Below are 22,037 nucleotides of genomic sequence, written 5' to 3' on the forward strand. Positions count from 1 at the left end.
GATTCTTCATTTAGAGACATTTAAATTAGAATCCCTTTCAAACACCCAGAATGGGTATGTTTGTTTAATTTGACTTATATCTTTAGTCAAGGAATATCTTTAGCACAGCTATTCTAATTGATTCTGTGAGGCAATTTATTATTTCTTTTATAAATGGTAACTAGAATATGATATTTAAGTGATAACAAGGAATTGAAAATTGAGGAGCTATCACTTTGGTAGAAAAAAAAGTGTTAAAGTTCTTTTTCATTCAATACTAAAATAATTAGGTGACTATAAGGCTATAAAAACTTCCTTGCAAATGAGAAATGCAAATATATACAACTAGAAAAATAAATATGCTAAGTTGGAGAGAACTATGCAAAGTTAAATATCACAGATGATGTTAAGATAAACTGACATTCTAATTTTAAAAATGTAAAAATATTGAGGAAATAAAATTAATAAAACTATAAAAGTATAGAGAAATAAGATATAGCAAAGTAACAAAAAATACCCTGAAAATAATATTTGTTTCTTGTATTTTCTTGCAAAATTAAGGCAATTTGTTAACTTATATAGAAAGTTTAAATCACAGCCAGGCACAACCTAGTGCTTGTTATCAGATTCTGATGGGAAATTTGTTATCAATGATCCCACATATTAGTGACCCAAATACATTCACATTATGACAGAAGACAAATTTTAAGTTACTAAAGTCAATCAATGCAATATCCAATTTATTTTCACTTCCTATATCTTTTAAAGTGACTTAATCACTTTACTGTGGTGATAATAACTGGATCAGCATTAATAAAAACTCTGTGTATTAGTTTCTGAGGTGAGCATTAATAAAGACTCTTGAGTGTGTATTAGTTTCTGAGGTGTCAAAGAAGCCAAAAATAAGAGTTTGTTAACAAAGAGAGAAGGTTGTCACATGACTAAACAGCAGTGACATGCCTTGTCACTTTTATTACCTGTTAAGGATGGATCCTCAGTCCCATCTCCAGCTATTGGGACATCAAGTGGAGAATGGTGGGCAGGACTGCCTAAGCTTTCTTCTTGCTCTTTCAGAGATATAGAATTTTTGTGGGGAGATTTATGGTTTGCGTTTTCATGAGGACTAACTTCAGATCTCTTTCTCGGAAGTGGTGTTGGTTTGGCTGGCTGGTAAACCTGATTGCAGGGAGCGATAGGATGGTAGGATGGCTTGTCAACTTCTCCTTCCTCCTCCTCCCCCTCATCATCAATTACAACCAGCTCAGCATGGATGATCCCATCATACCCTGTCAGCAGCTTCCTTTCTTCTTCATTATCTTCTGCCTGTTGATACCCCATGAAAATCATTGTTACAGGTTCTCTATTATCCATGTCAGAAGGCAGTGAATGAACAATATTATATCTAACATCCTCCTCCTCCTCCTGGAGAGTGGGTGAAGAACCCTGGGGTTCTGACTTCCCAACTGTTGCTGTGCTGGGGCTAAGTCTCGTCTTTGGAGAGGGCACAAATTTGTCCTGCATGACATTCGATTCTTCCCAAGGAGGCATCAGCCTCTTTTGAGGGGTGTGGAACGTCTCTTCTGCTTGTTGAGTCATTGATCGGGGATGAGGTATTGGCCGGATGGGACTGATATGATTGAAGTCATCGCCCCTTTCCTCTGAAATTCCATTGTCCATATTGTGCATGGATTTGTTTACATCATTGTCTAGTCCATTAGATTTCATCTTTATCCTTTCTTGAATGTTTGGTCCGGAGGTGATCTTTTCTCTCTGTGGGGTCATTGGCCTGCAAAACGGATTGGCATATACAGGCTCATGATACTCTGTTGGCGATTGAGAGTTTCTCTCAGAGGCTTGTCTTAAAAGCTCCTCCACCTCTACTGGTGCCAGGCCATGGGTGCCATTGTGTGCTGCACTGGGATTAGAGCTTACCGCATAGACTGACTTCTGCCCATCCTCATAAACTTTTATCCCTGTACCTTTAAAGTCGTCTGATGGGAGAGGTATTGAGGACAGAACTGTACTTTCTCCGGTCTTCAAGTCTTTTTCAACTTTAATTTCCATGGCATACAAAGCTGTTAAGAGACAAATTGGATCTTTGATTTAGTTAACTTTTTCTTTTATAAACTAGCCTGCTTTCATAGTATTTATTTTTGTACACTTTGATGTTCTTTTATGTAAGATGATGTTTATTTTTTAAGTTTCTAATTTTACTCATTAGTTATATAATGACCAACCTGGTAATAGCATGGTTTTTTAGGTAAGGGTGTGTGGAGTTTTGGAAAAAAACTGAAGGATTGAAAAAGTGAAGCTGATTGGAGAAGAGAAACTGATGGATCCAAATGGTAAGACTTTTCAGTGAGGAACCAAAGATGTCTCCTTTCCAGTTAAAAAACCAACAAGGCAGATTTGTGCTCTTTTGTATTACACAGTGGAAGGAGTTCATCTCCCCTTTAGTGAGGAAGAATATGTTATACTGTGCACTGCAGTGGGAGAAATGCCTAGCACAGCATATTTTACAAGTTACATCCTTGTGGCATAGGCCAGATGCCTTGAAATTATAGAGGAGGGTTCTAAAGTTTCCCTAGCATGGGGGTTGTTTGGGTATGGATGAGAGAAGTCTAGAATCATATGCTTCTTTTTTTGTCTTATTTTTCTTCTCAATTTTACACTTATTTTCAAGTAGAAGAAGGGCTAAAAACAGAGGAATATCAGCTGTTGAAACAATTGAAATACTTAACTAGTTGGGTTGTAGGAAGCTGAGATCTGTTTCATGACCCAGACAAGAACCCTATAGCTAGAATATTGGCAGGTTGGGTAAAGCTAATAGATTCTTTGAAATATTACAATGTGGCAGTCTTGGCTTTTGTCCCTTAACTCATGTTGCATTTCATGCCTCCTATATTGCCTCATGGTTCTAGTTACTCAACCAAAATAGCAGCATCCTTTATCCACACTCTCCCTGTCTCAGATTTCTACCTTATTTTGCATTTAATCCCCTAATGTAATATGTTTAATGAATATCTATTATGTGCCTAACTAAATTTGGTACACATGACGTATTCACTGAGTATTTGTGGAGTATTCTGTCTACCTGCAGAAAGACAGTAACTTCTCCTTCCATTCTAAAATTCAAAGGTCTGTTCTCTTCCCTAACACAAATCTTCCTTTTTCCAGAGGCTCTGAAGTCTATTATTTTTAGGAAAATCATTCCCCTCTGAGGGTAAATAATGCTTATTTCCCAATGGACTGCTTTCCTTTTCAAAAGGATTTTAGTAACCCCAAAGAGTGTCTACTGGAAGAATTATGCTGGGAGAGATATTTTTGACCAGGGAAGCTTAGCTTTTCAGTTTCTTATCTCTTTCAGGCCTTTATTTTACCTATTCATAAATAGTTTTGTAGAGAATAAAACTGGAATAAATAAAATATAAATGGAATAAATATTGCAACCTCATTATCCCTATCTTCCTTGTGGAAGTTTATAAAGTAGGAGCATAAGCTGTCATAGCAAGTTGTAACTATATGATGTTGTAGATCTGAAATTGAGGGCTTGCCATAGAACACAGATTTCTCACATACCTTTTCTATTTTGTTCATCATCGTCTATTCCTTCATTTCTTTCCTTCCTTAATCTGGAAGGTATGTAGGATTTTGGAAGGTCAGGGATATTGGCATAGATATCCTCAACTGATTCTGTAAAATTGATATGAATTAAAAAGCATTTAGGATATATTTATGATAATGTGAAAAAGAATCTTACTGGGCTTGTCAAAAAATATCTTAGACATGAAATAGGGTGCTCAAAAACATACCTCTCAATGTTTCTTCCTTTTCTACCTTCACAGACTGTAAGAAAAAAAAAAGAATTTTCCATGATTAATTCAGCTAAAAAAATAAAATCTAAATGTGGAAACACTTTGAAAAATGACATAGTATTTGTTGATTCATTGGGGAGGGAATCATAGTTTTACAATTAGTTGATACTCACTTTTATTATATCTTCCGTTGTCCTCTCAATTGATTTCAGCTTCTTTAAAATTGCCTCTTCATTGGTTGAGATTTGCAGTTCAGCTTTTTCAAGATCTTGTATCTCTTTCTCAAGCCTGACAACATAAGTGATATACTTTTTATTGTTTAACACAGTACATATGTCAGGTTCTCAAGTATGTATTCTTCATGTATGAACTTTCCTGGGAGTACTGCAGATAAGTAGCCAGACACCTTCCACAAACAGTGTCAAACACAGCATCACGCCTAGTGTCATACATGATACACCAGACACACATAACACCTGATTTTGAATGATTTTCAATTCAAGATTTATGTATTCATTTTTGGACATAAGCACTTCTTAGGTATATTAGACTTTTGCCATATTTTCTTCACTGCAATTACTAATGTTACTTCCAAATAAAGTAGACCAATTTCTTTTATAAAGAGACAACTTTAGAGTTGAACTAAAAAGGAATGGTACATTTATAATTATGCAGTTCATTTTTTTCTTGTTCAAGACTCCATATAAATTACTTGGAGGAATAATTATAATTATTAAAGTTTATTTAACAATCACAGCTATTTAAGACATTAAATCCCTGCATATCCTAACATTGAAAATGACAGTTTTAAGTGATGTAAAAGTTGTGGTATGTTCTAGTGAGTAAGGTGAAGAGATGGAGAAATGGACACAATCTAGTACAATGGTCTCACTTGCTGCCATTTATAGGGACTACATTTTATGTGAAAAACGTGTACCATGGTCTGAGTATAGGAGAGCTATAGAGCAAAGAGACACATTTGAAGTTGAACTGTTGCAAACGTTCCGAGCTGGTATTTTTTTTTTTATATTTATTTATTTTTTTTTAATTGTATACAAATGGGATACATGTTGTTTCTCTATTTGTACATAGAGTCAAGGCATACCATTTGTGTAATCATACGTTTACATAGGGCATTTTGACTAGCATACAGCAGGCTGTCAGATTCAAATGAACTCCAGGGGGCATCGTCATGACCTCTACTATAAAAACAGCTAGCAACAGTCACACAATTACTAAGCTTGGCCTTTGGCAGCCATGAAGCACACGTAGTGTCCTGGCCAAATACTCTAAGCCCCAAAGTCAGCTGCCCCAGAGGATAGCTGATTAGAGACAGCAGCTGTCCAGGAGATGACAGCTGTGCATGTTTGTGTTAGCTAACATAACTGTCAGTTTTCTTGGCTTCCTCTTGAAGATGGTCATGGGCCTGGCAGCTCCAAAATCCTGTGCTATTGTCACACCAATAAAAGTTCAAGACACGATCTACTTGGCTATCCTCCTAGTCATTGCTTCAGTTTCAAGGTTCTGACTTTGGTACTGCCTTTGCCATTAGTAGGTAGACATTTAGAGCTGAGGAGCATTTCTTGCATATTACAGAAATTCAAGTGAAATGTAGTACCCCTGATTTCTTAGAAGTTACTAAGCTGTGACCATGATTTTATTAAAATTTTTCTATGTCCTCAGTAACATATGGGCCACCAGCAGAGTTGTGGGGATACCTTTTGGTCCATTTTGGTAGTGTAAAGCTCTGCATTGAAAGTAATAGATCCAAATTCTGTTGTTTCTGTCACTTACTACTTATGACAGCTAATTCCCTTAACCTCCCTGAAATATAGCTTTATAATGTATACAGTAAGAAAACACTTGCCTTACTAATAAGGGTTGTTGTATATGAAAGCTCATTGAATATGGTTGATATCAGATGTAAGTTTATCATGAAATCATTCTTCAAGGTTTCCTGCAACACACTGTCCCTGTTTCTGTCTCCTTTCATCTTGTCTCACAGGATCCTTTCCCTAATGTGCATGTTAGAGACAGTCTACACTAAGGAGCCTTTCAGTAGAAAACAAGGGGGTTCAAGTCATTGCTATAAACAGCTCTTAAACCTCAGGACTCAGATGTGGAATCAGGGGGACCTGGGTTTGCATCTTGGTCCATCTGCCAACTTCCTGTGTGACCCTAAAAAAGTCATCAGACTTCTCCAAGACTTACTGTCTCATTCCTTCATTCATCTATTTAAAAATGTTTATTTAGCATTACTTTGTACCAGAAACTATTTTATGTGCTGGTGTGATAGTCCTTGCCCTCAAAGGGTTTATATTCTAGAGGAGAAAATACACTAATATATCATCTAGCAACCTTTTTCTGTAAAAGGCCAGATGCACAATATTTTAGGTTTTGTAGTCCAGTTCATGTATGGTTTCTATTGTATATTCATTCATTTTCCCCTTTCTTTCTTTTGTTTTATAACCCTTTAGTATTATAAAAACCATTTTTAGCTTGTATTTGTAAAAATACAGTCCAGGATTAGATTTGGTCTTAGGTCACAGTTTGATAACCTTTGCATTAATAAACAAATGTGTATATAGAAATGTATGTGTGTGTGTCTCTGTGTGTTAATGTACATACATATGCAATAATAAACAAATGTGTATATGTGGGCACACATAGTTCTTTGAAAAAGGCAGGATAAGACTATGAACACTAGGAGAAGGGGGTACATAACATGGACAGGGAAGGTCTCTCTAATGAAGTGTCACTTGAGGAAATGAATGAGGATGGGACACAAGAGGGTTTCAGCTGAAGTGTGCTCCAAAGTGAGGGAGAAACATCTATAAACCTTGAACTAAGAGCAGAGTAAGGAGGCAAGTGATGAGAAATGAGGAGGGTGGCAGGTAGCCAGATGGCACAGGGTCTTTGCATGGAAGGCCTTTGGGAAACCATTGGAAGTGTTGGGGTTTAAAGAGTTAGATGGGCTGCTGTCATCAGAACAGGGCTGAGAGGCAAACAGGGAGGTTGGTTGTAATAGTTCAGATGAGGACAGCTTATTCCAGGATGGTTGCTAGTAGAAGGATGAGAAGTGGTTGGATTTTGGAAACATCTAGAAATGTTTACATGGGTGAGAGAGAGAGACAGATGAGAAAGGGTGACTCCAGTGTTGTGACCTGAATAACTGGGAAGATGTAAATTTAATTGGTTGAAATGACATCTGGGAGAGGAAGGCTGGAGACTGGGGCTGGCAGGGAGTTCAATTTAAGATAGTAAAGTTGATATGGAGGAGACAGTTGGATATAAACCCCTGGAACTCAGAGGAGTCTGGGTTTGAAGATACAAGTGGGTAAGATTTTCTAGAAAATAAGGAAGATAGGTAAAAATTCCAGGGACTGAACCTAGGGCAGTTCTACAGTTAAGAGGTCTGGTCAATGCTAACTACTTCTCAGGGTTTAAAAGGAATGAAAGAGAGACCCAGCAAATGCTGTTTTCTTCCTGTATCTGCCCCTTCTATTCCTGAGCTCTTGGTCTGCCTGACCCACGACAACATCTCAGGAGATTCTGAAATGCACTGTTTTTTTTGTTGTTGTTGTTTGTTTTGTTTTATTTTGTTTTATACCAGGGATTGAACTCAGGGGCACTCAACCACTGAGCCACATCCCCAACCCTATTTTGTATTTTATTTAGAGACAGAGTCTCACTGAGTTGCTTAGTGCCTCGCTATTGCTGAGGCTGGCTTTGAACTCCCAATCCTCCTGTCTCAGCCTCCCAAGTCACTGGAATTACAGGCATGCACCACTGTGCCTGGCTGCACTGGTATTTATAGTTTTTTCCCTCTAAAGAAAGGGCCATGGGTAACACAATATGATTCTCATGATTATCTTTAGACTAAGATGGTAAGAATATGAGACTGGAAGCTTGCTAACATCATTAAGGTATCTACTAATGAATACTTCTGAAGGTTTTCAGGTCTCGGTAAAAGTTGCGTTGATAGGAGGTTGTGGTCTCATAACACATCATGATATGTTTGTGAAAACTAAACAAAAACAAACAAACACTTTCTTCCCATTCTTGATCACAGTTTCAGCCAACTCTCAGTTAAAAAAGGATAACAAGGAAACATTTTGGTGCTAATTAGAATCACAAGCTTCTGACAGGAGATGGTTATTCATGTAGAACATTTCCTAAAATTTCCACTTAATGCAAAACTCAGTTTATTTTTGTATCTCAGTTTGCCACTTTTGTGTATTTTTAATGGATAATATAAATATCAATAAGAGATAAACATTCGAGATTTGTTGCTCTAAAAAAAGCTTTCTAAAAAATAAGAGTGCAAGTGTTAGTGATGGGAACTTAGAGAATAGTAACTCAGAGTAAGAACCTGGATGCTTCCAGACTCCACTGTCAGTTGGTCAGGATTCAGAGGGAGCCCCACCACGGAAGAGTGGGTCTGACAACTCTCACAGTCAATAATGCACCAAATTTTTGATAACCGAGGAGCATAAAACAAAAATCACAACCAGAAAGCAGGGACTACCTTTGTATATCTAGCTCAGTGGTTCTCAGCAGGGGTGATTGTGTTCCCTGGGAACATTGGGCAATGTCCGGAGACAATTTTGGTTGTCATGACTGGGCAGGGCTGCAGTGGCATCTGTGAGTAGTGGACAAGGAATGCTGCTAAAGATCCTGCACTGCACAGAACAGTTCTCTCACAACAAAGAGTTATCTGGCCCCAAATGTCATTAGTGTTGAGGTTGGAAAACCCTGGACACCTAAGATGATGCCTGGTACGGTATAGGTTCTTGATACCTCCTTTATAAGAGATTTATTTATCCTTATCTCCTGAAATTTAAACACTTTCTTCATTGGTTCTTTCTCTTCCAGTTTCATTCATTTCTAATTTACATATGTGTGTATCTACTCTCCCTCTACCCTGTTTTAGTGGTTTTTGATAAGAGAGTATTCAACTCTGATTTAAAGTCCAAACCAAGAAAGACTTAAATTAGGGACTCATACCCAATCCTCTTCCAAAGGTAGTTTGCAGGAGAGAAAATATTTAACAAGTATAAGAAGTATTGGGAAATATGTATGTATGTGTATGTACTCACAAACACACGTATGCACAGAACCTACTTCCATATGCAAATATATACACCCATGTGTATGTGTGAATATGTGTATGTATAATTTAAAAAATTCTTTTATGTGGAAAGTTTTTGGGGAGGTTGCAGGGGGAGAACTCTTTAACCTTCACCTGCCTGTTTTCCAGCTGATGGCTTCAAATTTCCATAAGTGCTGCCATCCCCATCTTTAGAAGGTATTACCTTTCAGAATGGGAATTGAGCTCCTTGAAATGCTGATTCAGTTTGGCTGAGAAGCAGGCAGCAGAGAAAGAGAAATATCCTTCTTGGTGCATCCTGGGCTGTTAGGCGGGGATGATGGATGAGTTAGTACCTCTCACAATTTCTAAGAGATGGTGGGCAGGCATCATATGCCAATTTAGATAAGCGGAGTACATGAAAAAGAATTTGTAATGTGATCCATTATTGGAATCTTTCTTCTCCTTGCTATTTGCTGGAGAAAAAGAGGGTTATTTTCAAGAGCTCCCTAGGTGAGAGCAGGTAGTTTTCATTTCATGCTCTGTGGTAGTAATAACCTCCCTTAATCATCACAAGATCATATCCCCAATCCAATTCCAACATGCAATTTTTTTGTCTTAGAAAAAAAGGACAGCACATAAATGCTGGAAGTGTCAAGAAGGAGTTATTTCACAAGGCAATTTTTCTGTAGCTAAGGATCCATTTATCTCTCTCAGTTTTTGGTGGAGTTAACAAGGACTAACAACCTCATGGAGTTTGCCATTAGGGGCCAAACAGACCACAACTTGTGAAAAAAAAAACAACCACAATCCCAATCCAAAAGTTCATACCCTACTTTCAGTGCTTGACTTGTTAGCAATTATAACAACACTGAACATGTATTGAATATGGGCACTGTACCAGGCACTGACCTAATTGGTCCTCACAACAACCCCATGAGCTGTTATTAGTTCCACTTGAAAGATGAGCAAGCTGGGTGCCTAGTAAGGCCACTGGCCTGGAGGCTCATGGGTATCCTGAGGCAGGATGGAATTCTAAAGTAGATCTCTGCCTACAGAACTTGAGCTGTTAATTCCTCTCCAATTAGTCACTGTGGAAACAGGATTTAATTCTTAAAATTGATTCTTATGAACTTAGACACAGCATTCATTTTTATCAGTAGTATAAAAAGATTTCTTACTTTCCATGATAATAAAGAAAGTAAAGATGTGGAAGCTGGGGCCCACCAACATGTAAAAGTTCTAATCCAGTACACAGAGAAGTAATATTTCTGTTCTAATCTTTGTTGGTATTATTTTGTTGCATTATATATATATATATATATATATATATATATATATATATATATATATAAAATATATATATATATTTTTTTTTTGGTTGCTTGACTTCAATTCTTGGTGGTTCTTATGCTGTCTCCTTCAAAGAGTCTGGGGTTTTCTAAGATAATGCCACTTTATAGCAGGACTTTTTTTTTGCTTGAACTTAAGACTGTTGTTCAAAGAAGTAACTGATGCTGTCTATCTTAAATCTATATACTGTTGTCTAATGCAATTTCATTATAACATTACAGTTTGAATATAAAAGCACCAGTGCTATGTTTGAAATTAAGTTTATGACTAGCTTTTAGCTATGTAATACTTTGAAAGGATTGATGAGTTACTTGCATCTCAGTAACCCAAGCGTTCTTATTAAAAGACAGGATTACACCCAAAGAGAGGTCTCAATCACTATTCTCTGACATAGCCTGAGTCAGCGGGTGTTAGACCCAGGCTGTCCTACTGTGGTACCTCTGAGGTCAGCTGATTGGAAGTTCTAGGACCACTCCCTTCCTTCTCCAATCTAAGCTAATCAAAAAGGATCCAGTTTCTTCTTCAGATCCACAGGCTCTCAGAATGTCTTGACCTTCAACCTTTGTTGAGTTCTGCCTCAAGTGGTGAGCAATTCTAATTCTTAACTCCTCCCTGGGCCTAGCAATTCTCTCACTGGGTCCTAAATACTGGGAGAACAGGAGGTAGCTGGTGGTTTAACCTTATTTTGTGAGTTTTCGTGTGAACCCACTTTTTGAGGGGAAGAAAAGACTGCTTCCAGCTCTACCCAAGGAAACAGAAAATGAACCTATATGGTTAACATACTTGGATTAATCATTTACCCCTCCAAACTTTAGATTTCTCACTTGGGGAATAATAATAATACTTCTCAAGGGTTGTTGTAAGGAGGTAATTGAGATAGTGTTTGTAGCACAGGACTTGACAGAGAAGAGTTACTTAAACAAGTTTAGTTTTCCTTTTCCTCAGTTTGTTTGGGAGAGGAGGCCGTCTTTGGGTACCTGTGGACAAGAAAATTTCCTGACTCAGATTGAGGATTTGATCTTTGATGTTAATGGAATGATTTTAGAGCAAGCATGGCCCTAATGTAGTTTCAGATATACAACCTGTTCATGAAAATATTTTTCTATTCAGAAAAACTCAATACTGTTCCATCTTTATCAGAATTGTCATGTTTATAATAGTATCTATTTAATAAATATTGACTGAAAGAATATTCTAGCCTATTTTGATGACCTGCTATTTACCCCTGCATCCAAATCCATTCCTCTTTTCTTTTCAGTAATAGAACTCCCTCATTTGTGTGTGTGTGTCTTTGAGTGTGGGTGTGTCTTCCTGGTTATCTTGCTATAGACTACATTTTCCACTTTGGTTTGCATTTAGATGGTGCACATGATTAAATTCTGGCTAATAATAGACTTATGCACGTTTCATGTCATAGCTTTAAAACAGAGCTGCTAACCTGCATTTATCTTGTCCTTCCTAAACTGAAATACAGATGTGGTGATAAGCTGGCTTTGGCCACACTGCCAAGAGCATCCTTTAGAGAGTAGCAAAGCATCAAGACAGGAAGGAACAGGATCTTTTTATAATCCTATATGTCATTGTTGTTCTATTCCATTTCAGTGTTTACCAGTTAGAATTTTTATGTGTGTGAGAGAAAAGAGCCCATCCCATTTAAACTGCTGCTCTTAACCACTCTTTTAAGCCAACAACACTAGTACATTAATGATTGCATAACTTTATATGGGGTGAAGCATATTTTGAAAGATTTTATGAGATTTTTCATTAATTTGAAGAATTACTCATTAGTATCTTTCATTTCAGATAGTTAACTAGTGAAAACAGAATACTGAATCCAGCTTTGCTCCTAGTAGTTCTAAGAATTTATGATCCTAAATGATATGTAAAATCTAATACAGTTTATGATGATAGATAATATTTTTGACACTTAAAATTTTTAAAATTTTTAAACAGATAATTAATATTAAATATTAAATATTAAAATATTAAATATTAAAGAAAAAAGAAAGGTCTATTTATTTTTGTTACATCATAGTTCATCTAAATGAATACTTCTGGAAACTCAATGGATATCATTGAGAACACCTGGTTGATAACTTAGGTAATTTTGAGTGTAGTATGGTAGTCATGTGTAACAGGCAGATAAATTACTACACTAATGGGTCAGAGTTTAAAGATACTGTAGTGCCAAATTATTTTCTCAATAAAAATGAGGATATGTAATCTAGTAGAAGGTAGAATTTTTAAATTTTACTTTAAAAATTTGGGGTCCAGCAAATTTTGTTAAACATTTAACAAACCTTTATTAAGAACTGATTACATGTCAGACATATTTGTTTCACTTAACTGCAATGAAAGCATGTCAGAAAAGATGAAGAAAAACTCTATGTACAGATATGTAGAAAGAACAAGAGTTGCCTGCAAATCAGCCATTGTCAAAGGGCATGTGTATTATTAGGAAGATCTAACCTACCAGAGTAAACAGTCACATGCTAAAGGCAAGCATGCCAGAGAATTAAAGGGCTTTTGGCATACAGCAAGCACAGTTTGCTGTGAGCCAGATCTGTTGCCTCTAATCCTGAGCCTTTAAGAACAGGATAGCCAATATGACGCCTCAGCTTTAAGATAAGTAGAAGCAGAGAGCCAACAAAACAGGGGCACTGAAATAAGACTGTCAGATTGGGAGCAGCAGATATTTAGAAAGTCGAACAATTTATAATTACACGTGAACTGCTTGTACTTAGGTAAATCTCATTTCTTAATATATCTGTAAATATTAATATTTATGAACAGATGATGCTATCATGCTTTGAAACTGCTGTGTAGTATGATTATACATTAGAAAAGAGTGACTTAGTAGAAAAGCTAGCCCTGCCAATCAGAATAACATTGTGTAAATGAATAGTTTCATTTGCCATAGAAAATAGGAGACCATCCCAACTACTCAGGAGGCTAAAGCAGAAGGATTACAAGTTCAAGGCCATCCTGGGAAGTTAACAAGACCCTGTCTCAAAATAAAATTTTGAGAGTGGTCTGGGCATGTAACTCAGTGGGAGAGCACTTCCATAACATGTGTGAGAACCTGGGTTCAATCCCAGCACCTCCATATGAAACCAAGTATGAATCAGACACTGTCATGTGAAAGTTATAAATCTAACTTTTGTGTATGTGTGTGATAGTAGAGATGGAACCCAGGGGTACTCTTTGAGCTATTCCCCATCTCTTTTAATTTTTTTTATTTTGAGACAGGGTCTCACTATGTTGCCTAGGCTGGCCTTGAACTTGGAATCCTCCTGCCTCAGTCTCTGGAGTCACTGGATTTATAGGTGTGCACCATTGTGCTTGACAAATAAATTTGAATAAACACGTGCTTCGAATGTTGGTGTGGCATAGGGATTTGGCTAGTTTTGAGCTTCTCAAATGCTCTGGAAGAACAGAAGCTGAGCGTGTGGTTTTTAATTAGAGCACGTGGAGAACTTTGTAGTACATGCCAAACATTTAATAAGAGTCAAGTAATTGTAATAATAATTCAATTTGACCTCTACTCGGGTGTCATAAGTTTCTCAAATGACCTTTAAGTACTGTTGTAGCCATGACGTGGTAAGTTAACTGATGTGCTTATGCATGATTCTGATAAGCATTTTTTGTTTTTGGAAAAAATTGTGGAGAAAAATATTTCTAGTGAATAAACCACTTGTAACCATATAATAAGTAGCAAAACATATTCAGTGATGTAGACAGCCACTGACTTCCTCTGTTCATAAATAATCACTATCTTTGAGCCTTGTAACCCTTAACATTTATCTCTAATCATATTATAGAGCAGTCACTGTATTTCCTATTTTCTATTCACTTCATTTTTGCTTTGCCTCATAGTGTTAATTGTTCACATTTGAAACTAAGAACAGAATTTTGTTATATAAAGACTGACAAATATAAATTCCAATCCTAATATAACAGAACAACTAACAAAGGCCAGTTAACTTTGGGTGGTCTAAATGCACTCAATGGCATTTGCCTTACTGCAGACAAAGAATGCATTGCAAAGTGTGGGTGTAGATGTTTTCTGAGCTGATGGAGTTAGTCACAGGGGAATGGAGAAGCCTAGACCCTATGGCAGCATTTCTCTCTCTGATGCAATGTCTCTGATTTTGAACATTTTTTTCTTTGTCACCAAAAGTTGGAGAATGGATTACTCCAACTAATTCAGCCCCCACTTTCTGGATTGCTTAGTTGTGCCTCTGTTTTTTCTTTGCTCATGTCCACATGACCAAAGATCTGTGACATCTCAGCTAATGATCTTAAATTTGAATTTTAGAGCACTGAGTATCATTTTGAACGAGAAAATTAATATAAAAGCACTTTGGAAAGTTAAAGGATCTTAAAAGAGATAAACACAAATGTAAATTTGCTTTGGGGAGCTTGCGATTCTCAAATTTCCTCTAGAAGATCAGAAGACTTACGTATGGCAGGTTTGCAATAATGCTCACTGAAATTAACCACTTGTAAGAGGGATGAAGGGAAGGATTCAACATCAGAAAGAACTACGTGTGACTCATGGTACGACTGTCACTGGATTTATATGCTTTAGCATACTTATGCATGAAATTAGGGTAACTAAACTTCCTTTAGAGAATTGTCATTAGAATAACGCTTAGCACACGAAGATATGCTTCATAAATGGTGATCACTACTGGATTGAAGTGGGGTGCAGGGAGGACCCTCAGAGGTTATTATAATGTACTTTTCAGCCCACCAAGAGGGTGCTGGTGTGTTTATTCTGGCTCAGTCACCACTTAATTCTTATTTCTACTAACATAGGTTATGAGCAAGAGAGCATGCTGCGAGGTGGGGACAGAACATAAAAGGGCATTTGAAGGGAAGAGACAGTGAACAAAGCGAAGATGGAATGTTAAGACATGCCATCAACAGTTGCCTCCAGCCCCAGGGCACCACTACACATAACTTTACCCTTGACACTTAAGAGAGTTAGATGTTTCTCCTCCCTCTCCCCCCTTCCTCCCCTCCCCCTCCTTTTGCGGTGCTGGGAATTGAACCCAGAGCCTTGTGCATACTAGATTATTCTTTACTTTTTAAAGATATTCAGGGCTTTCTTTTTGTTTATTAGAGTTTGAGTCATTGTTCAGGCTTTTCCAGGTCCTCTTAAAGAAGTAGTATTTTTAAGTTCATCTGTTACCCATCCATTTGTTCTCAGTTTTCTCTTTCATTTATGTATCAAGCAATGTATTCAGAGGTATTCCAACCATGTGCTATGCTTTGTACTAGAGGCTTCTCTGTGTGCATGTATGTTCTGGTGGGGTGAGTGAGTAGAGTCCTTCCCCCTTTTATTTTTTTTTTTTTTTGCTGGAAGTGTGGTTTACTTAGCTTCTTTTGTTAAATTAAAAATGAAACTCCTGAATTAAAAATAACCAGACTATCTGGGAAATTAAAAACAACAACAGATGAACTATCACAAATCTGGTAAACCAATTAGTCAAATATGGAGAGTGAAAAACATGCTTGAAATGATTTTGACTCATATAATTTCCTCAAAATAATTTCTTAAGTGTTTCTAGGCAACGGCAAATTTAATAAGAAACAAATGGTCGATTTTTTCCCCTTTTCTTTTTTCCCTTTCTCTTCTCTTTCATGTTGTCATGGAGAGCAAGCAGCCTGTCTATCTTCCTGCTGTATGGTATTAGATATTGTTAACTGGGTTGGATTGGGAAGGCAGAAATACCTGGAATGTGGTATTATTCATGCAGACATCTCACTTGTGTTTGATGAGACATTAGTTTCATTAAGATGCACTTGCCCTGCACAGGTAGTTAAATCATTTGGTATGGGTTAAACTTGCATAGGAATCATAACGACTTAAACTTTGATAAGCCATAACCAGCAACAAAAATATCTGACCTATTTCTACATTGATATTTCGAATTCCCTTTTGAAATGGAGTCTTTAGAGTTAACTGAGTAGAATATTTCTTTAGATGATGTTAAGCAAAATTCTTTTTCTTATATTACATCTACATTTGTGGAGGAATTTTCCTTGTTATGTGGGATACAACTCCAGCTACCACGACAGCCCCATTTCTCAGTTTTTCTCATGACAGTCACTTAGAAATCTGAGGCTTCATGTGTAAACTTTGCTCTTTCATACTACATGCATAAACCAGTTTCTATTTGGGGACAAATGAAAGTTTATTAAAAGAAGGCAGAAAGTCAGAAGGGTATTTTGGAATATGAAAAAAAATATATCCTTACTGGAGAATATGTAATCATAAGTAGCTTATCCTGCTTAAAGGAAATGCAGTGTATTTGCATCATTCTCCTTGACAGTTAACCTTTACATTTTATGCTTATGACATTTCTGTCAGGCGCTCTTGTGCTCCAATTAAAGTCAGAGGTCTTTGGAAACAGTACAAGAAGTAGAAAGTGTCTGGAGGGGAACTTGATGCAGTTTGGCAGAGGTAGGTAGGTCATGAGAGCTGCAGGACAGCTGGAGGGAAGAACCCAGCCTGTGAATGCAAGGTCCTGGGAGCCCAGTTCCCATGGTGACTTCTTGGGGATTCATGGGATGTCATTCTGAGTATGGGATGTGGGACAGAGGACAGCAATGAAGAGTCAGAACAGGATTTGTGCACACGGATTTTGGAGGGATACATCAGTGCACCTGTGCCTGCCATTAGGCAGTATGCAGTTTAGTGGTCCCAGGAAGAACAGGGTTCATTTGGGAGGCAAATTGAAATCTATTTAAGCAAAGTGATTCAGAAGGAGATGTTCAATACAGATTTCTTCTGGGAACATTGCCTCCTAAGGTATTAGTTAAGGCACCAGGCAAAGTACTCAATAATATTTTTCCATGGCTAAGAATGTGACTCAGGGATAGAAACCATGGAAATCCACTTATTTTGTGAAATGTTGCCTCTCTTCAGAAGAGAAGACAAGAGTATGAATAAGAAGATGTGCTTGAATTAAAGGTTACGTGTGAGTCAGGGAACCTGTTGTGTGTTTTTCGCATGTTAAATATTCGGGTGAATGCCTCTATGATGTGATACATTTAAGTGAGAAATCATAGCATGGACTGAAAAAAATGCTGTAAAAAGATGGAGTGTACAGGATTTAACTTTTTGTTTGTGGTACTGGGAATTGAACCCAAGAATGTCCTACCAGTGAGCTATGTCTCCAGCCCTTTTTATTTATTTTGAGGCAGTATCTCATTAAGTTGCCAAGTTGGCCTGGAACTTGGGATCCTCCTGCCTCAGCACCCCTAAGTAGCTGGGATTAAAGGCATGCACTATCATGCCTGGAAGAATTTAACTTTTGTAAAAATTTTTTGCTGGATCTAAGGCACCATTTTACTTCACAATGAGGACTTTTAATTAGGATTAAAATTTTGGCTCTTAACTTTTTAGCTGTATAAATGGCCTCTATAAATTTTCTTCATCTGTTAAATGTTACCTACCTTGAAAGATTATTGTGAGAATTCAATGAAATAATATGTATGAGTAATGCCTGGTCCACAGCAAATGTTCTATAAAAATTAACTATTAGCATTTTATCTTTTGAACCATGAAGAACTCATCAATTATTTCCTATTGGAAAGAATTCTTGTTGGGTGGTATTCTCAGTTTGCTTGAAGAAAATTATTCTTTGCACTCAAAAGAGAGATCATAGCCAATAAGTAAGAAACTTCTGGATAAAGTTCCGGGCAATATTCTAATTTTAATTATTTTCATTTTTAATAAGGAAAAGTATGGGATATATTTTGAACACCTACCATCGTGGTATTTGCTTTATGCCTTCTGTGAACTCGTTAAATTTGACACACTTTTACAGCGGAGAAAAACTAAGGTTCACCGAGGTGAAAGAACAAGGCCAGGCTTTTGCACTGTGGTTAGCAGAACAGAGATTTGAATGCCAAAGGCTGGACTCTTTCTGTCCATCTCACATAACTATGGACATAGAAGGAATGAAAACTTCATGTGCCAAATCTGACCCTGCTATGGACTCTGAGGCAATTATAGGGTTTCTATTTTGATTAAACTCTTACTTTTTAGCTGAGGGGCTTGGTGGAAAGGCCAGCATCACCCACAAGCAGGCACCTAAGTGATAAATCACATTCAGGTTTCCCTGCTCAGGGAATGAGATGGCTCTGCTTAGTTCAACTTCATCAGTTGGCTTGATTGTTATTCAGAACTAGCAGGAAATTGCCCTGGTTTAGCTGGTAATAAAAGCTTCTTAAGCACCGTGAGTAGTTGTTTAGGCAAAGATTGAATTTAAAAAAAAAAAAAAAGTCTCCTGATTATTTTGTAGCTTTAGAAATATCTGAGAAGAAAATGTTCTGTTATCAGGTAAAACTGGTCTGGTAGTGTGATTTCTATAATGCTGGGCAGTTGCGGAGGCTGCTTAATGCAGACAAGGCACACATATTTTTTGTCTTTATATGTTGCTTTGGAACGTTCTGTTCCTTTCACATTTTTCACCAGATAAACATGCCTCTGTGAACCACAAGGAATGTAAATTCTTTACTAATTCTTAGCAAATACATTTCTTTAGGACTGTTCCTTAACCAAAGCAGTTTGCTGATTATAAGAGATAACACTTGTCCATGTCAGGTGTTTTCTGAACATTTATAGCTACAGCTCTCTTTTCATTTTCTAGCTGGAGAGTCACTGTCCTTCCCTTGCTTTAGACTAAAGGCTACCCATTACTGGCCCTGTGATCTTAATTCAGTCCCTTACCTTCTCTAAGCCTATTTCCTCATCTATCAAATGAAGATATTGATGCTTTTTAAATTTCGTTTATTTGTTTTAGGATTGCCATGAGTAGTTAGTGACTTAATGTAAATTCAAGTGCTTTGTAAACTGTACAAAGCCCTTCAGAAATGAACCGTTATTGTTACTATTATTTATATTGGTGGACAAAAATAATTTGGTATTTATTAAGGACTAGTGATGAGTTAATAGAACCCTGCAGACCTGAAATGAAGTTGTAGTGAGATGCCAGAAATTGGGTAATGAACAGATCGTTATTTGATACTTTCACAAAGAGAGTAGAGGGATATGGAAGAAGATCCCCAATGTAATAGGAGGTTTTGGAGAAAGGGGAATAAAGAGACAGATCGTGCTTCCAAGACTTATTATAAGAGGTAATACCTTTTCCATTCAAGGAGGTTGCTGTGTGATTTTGTTTGATAGGCGGTGTGGGGTAGTCAAATGAAATAGTCCTCCGTTGCCTTTTTCTAGTTGTGTGATTTCCTTAATCTTTCTGCAATAAGCCAAGTTCGTACCTACCTCATAGGGCTATGAAGATTAAATGGGACAATATATGTAAAGTGCTGGGTGCATAATATACATCATTAAATACCTCTCCTCTTTCTCCTCTTCTAGTTTTGGTAAGACAGGAGCTCTAACTAGGCAGACCTCTATCAGTACTGCTAGAAGCTTATGTGCTTCTGAGAGCATTCAGGCAAGGTCTAAAAGCAATCAGTAGAGTCCTAGTAAAGACTTGGGATTACTCAGAATGCTGCCCAAACCTGTTCATGGAGCTTGAGTATATGTAGCCAAACTTCAATTATCATCAGGTGTGGAGTAAGTAGGTATTCAGTATGTGGAAAGACTTCAAAGAAGCTGAGAGGGGAATCTAGGAGGTGTCTGTGCAGCGGTAAGGGCTTACAGGGATTATCTCCGGACTCCTTCAGAGATAAGGGTTCCATGTTGAGGAAGAAGGGAAGTAATCATCAGCTGAAGCCAGACTTGGTAAGAAGCTCTTGCTAAGGGATGTTTTAAGAGAATGGAGTTTTCCAAACCATAGAGCTGAGTTATTGGTTTTTTAAAAAGAATTTATTATCTACTGTTTGGGAGCACTTGATGTCTTTGAACAAACAACTGAGGGGTTTATAAATATAGATGTTTAAATTATATAACCTCTTAAGAATTGTTAATTTCAAAAAATATCAAAATTAGGGATGAGCAATGATTTTAGCTATTAAAAATACAAGTGGGTAATTAAGCAAGTAAGATGGAAACCATTTTTTAAAAAGGAAGCTTTCTTCCATGTGGTCCATTTAAGTCCTAATGAGATCTGTTGTACGGTGATTCTGGACAAGGTGTGCCACAGCCAGCTGTGGGACAGAAGGTCTGGCAGGTCTTTCTTACAGTCCTCACTGAAGACAATGAATTCAAGTGTGTGAAGTTTTGCAAGTTGCCTACATTTCAAAGATAGGTAGACTTTAAATTAGTGTCATGAGTAAACTGCAAGAAATTTCATCTTCTTTCCCTGTGTAGGTTAGGAAATGATTCTGGACTTTCGTATATCTGTTTCTTCCATGCTTTTTTTTTTTTGTGTGTGATAATACTAGTAATCTCACCTTATGTTAGAGCTTTCTGTTTTTTTTTTTTTTTCAAGCCCATCATCTCTTTTTAAGGCAAGGTAATTTGATGTCTTGACTTGTTCCACCAGGAGTTGCCTGACTGTGCATAATGGGAAGGGAAGGACATGAAGAAATGAGATGGATGCCTGTGCATGGTCACAGAAGTAGAAAAGGGTTCCTGTATCTGATATCTTCTCTTCCAAAGTAGAGAGTGGGGATGGTGTGGGAGAGGTCTGATGGAGGGACAGTGCAAACACACCAGTAGACCTGTCACCTGTCTCCAGGTGCGAATGGGGACTGGAACTGGGAAGAAGTATGGTTTTTGGTGCATCTGCCATATGCCAAGTAGACGCATAAACATTTTGAAATCTTCTTAGCAGCCCTGAAAGATAGGTAATTACAGGAAATAGACTCAAAGAGATATGAGTAACTCACCAATATATGTTTAAAAAGGTGGAATATTTTCTCTGATATGTGGATGCTAACTCACAATAAGGGGGGAATAGAGTTACTTTAGGTAGAGGGGAGTAAGGGAGGGGCAGGGGTCTGGGGCTAGGAAGTATAGGAAAGTGAAACAGACATTATTACTTCATGTACATATATGACTGCATGACAATGTGATCCTACAACATGTACAATCAGAAAAATAAGAAGTTATGCCCCATTTATGTATGATTTATCAAAATGCATAAATACATTCTACTGTCATGTATAACTAATTAGAACAAATAAAAAATTAATAAAAAAATAAATAAATAAATTTAGTGTTGCAGTGTTCAGGAAACATTTAAAGTAATATTTCTATTTCTGTCTGCTGGTGTATTTCCCTAGTCTTTTTTGGAAATAAAAATGGAAGATGTGATTCTGCCTCTGAAAATGAGAATAGTTTTCTACACACACGGAAGAAAGTCAAAGGTAAAGGTAGTCATGGGGCACCTCTGTGAGATCCTACCTGAGGATACTTTGTTCTAGAACCTGGATCTGGTGCTGGTCTTGCTGATTCTGCTTCTTCATCTCCTCCTGTTCTTTCCCACTGGTGATTCCATCGAGAAGCCATTTCTCCCTCAAGGTCTTTTTCTGATGCCGGGAGATACAAACACATGTTCTCATATCAGTCAATAATTCAAATAAAAATCTCTTCTTTCAAATCTTACAAATTTCAATAGTGAACATATTAAAGAAGAATCAATTTCTCCCACTGCCTTGCTGGAATAAATCTGTCATTTCCCTTTTCACAACCTTTGGACCCCCTTCCAAAGCCATGTTTTATGTATATAAATTTTATTTATCTTTCATGGCCTAGTTTCAGGCTCCTTCATCTCATGAAGACCCCTACCCTCTCCCTCCCTGGCAGCTCCATCCTCACCCTCAGGAAACTCTCCAGAATCATGCTGTGCTGTGTATTTATCACAGTAACTTAGAGA

General features: G+C 37.3%; 1 protein-coding gene across 1 annotated transcript in view; it reads right to left on the reverse strand.

The window, feature by feature from the left end:
• Palmd (palmdelphin) overlaps positions 1 to 22,037 on the reverse strand; it is a 49,287-nt gene that overhangs the window by 4,028 nt on the left and 23,222 nt on the right. The window contains exons 3-7 of the mRNA XM_047556852.1: positions 21,566 to 21,690; positions 3,968 to 4,082; positions 3,792 to 3,825; positions 3,559 to 3,672; positions 957 to 2,054 (exon numbers count right to left, since the gene is read on the reverse strand). Coding sequence (XP_047412808.1) covers positions 957 to 2,054; positions 3,559 to 3,672; positions 3,792 to 3,825; positions 3,968 to 4,082; positions 21,566 to 21,690 — 1,486 coding nt within the window. The remainder of the gene's footprint in view (positions 1 to 956; positions 2,055 to 3,558; positions 3,673 to 3,791; positions 3,826 to 3,967; positions 4,083 to 21,565; positions 21,691 to 22,037) is intronic.

This window comes from Sciurus carolinensis, chromosome 1 (assembly GCF_902686445.1).
Source record: "Sciurus carolinensis chromosome 1, mSciCar1.2, whole genome shotgun sequence".
NCBI lineage: Eukaryota > Metazoa > Chordata > Mammalia > Rodentia > Sciuridae > Sciurus > Sciurus carolinensis.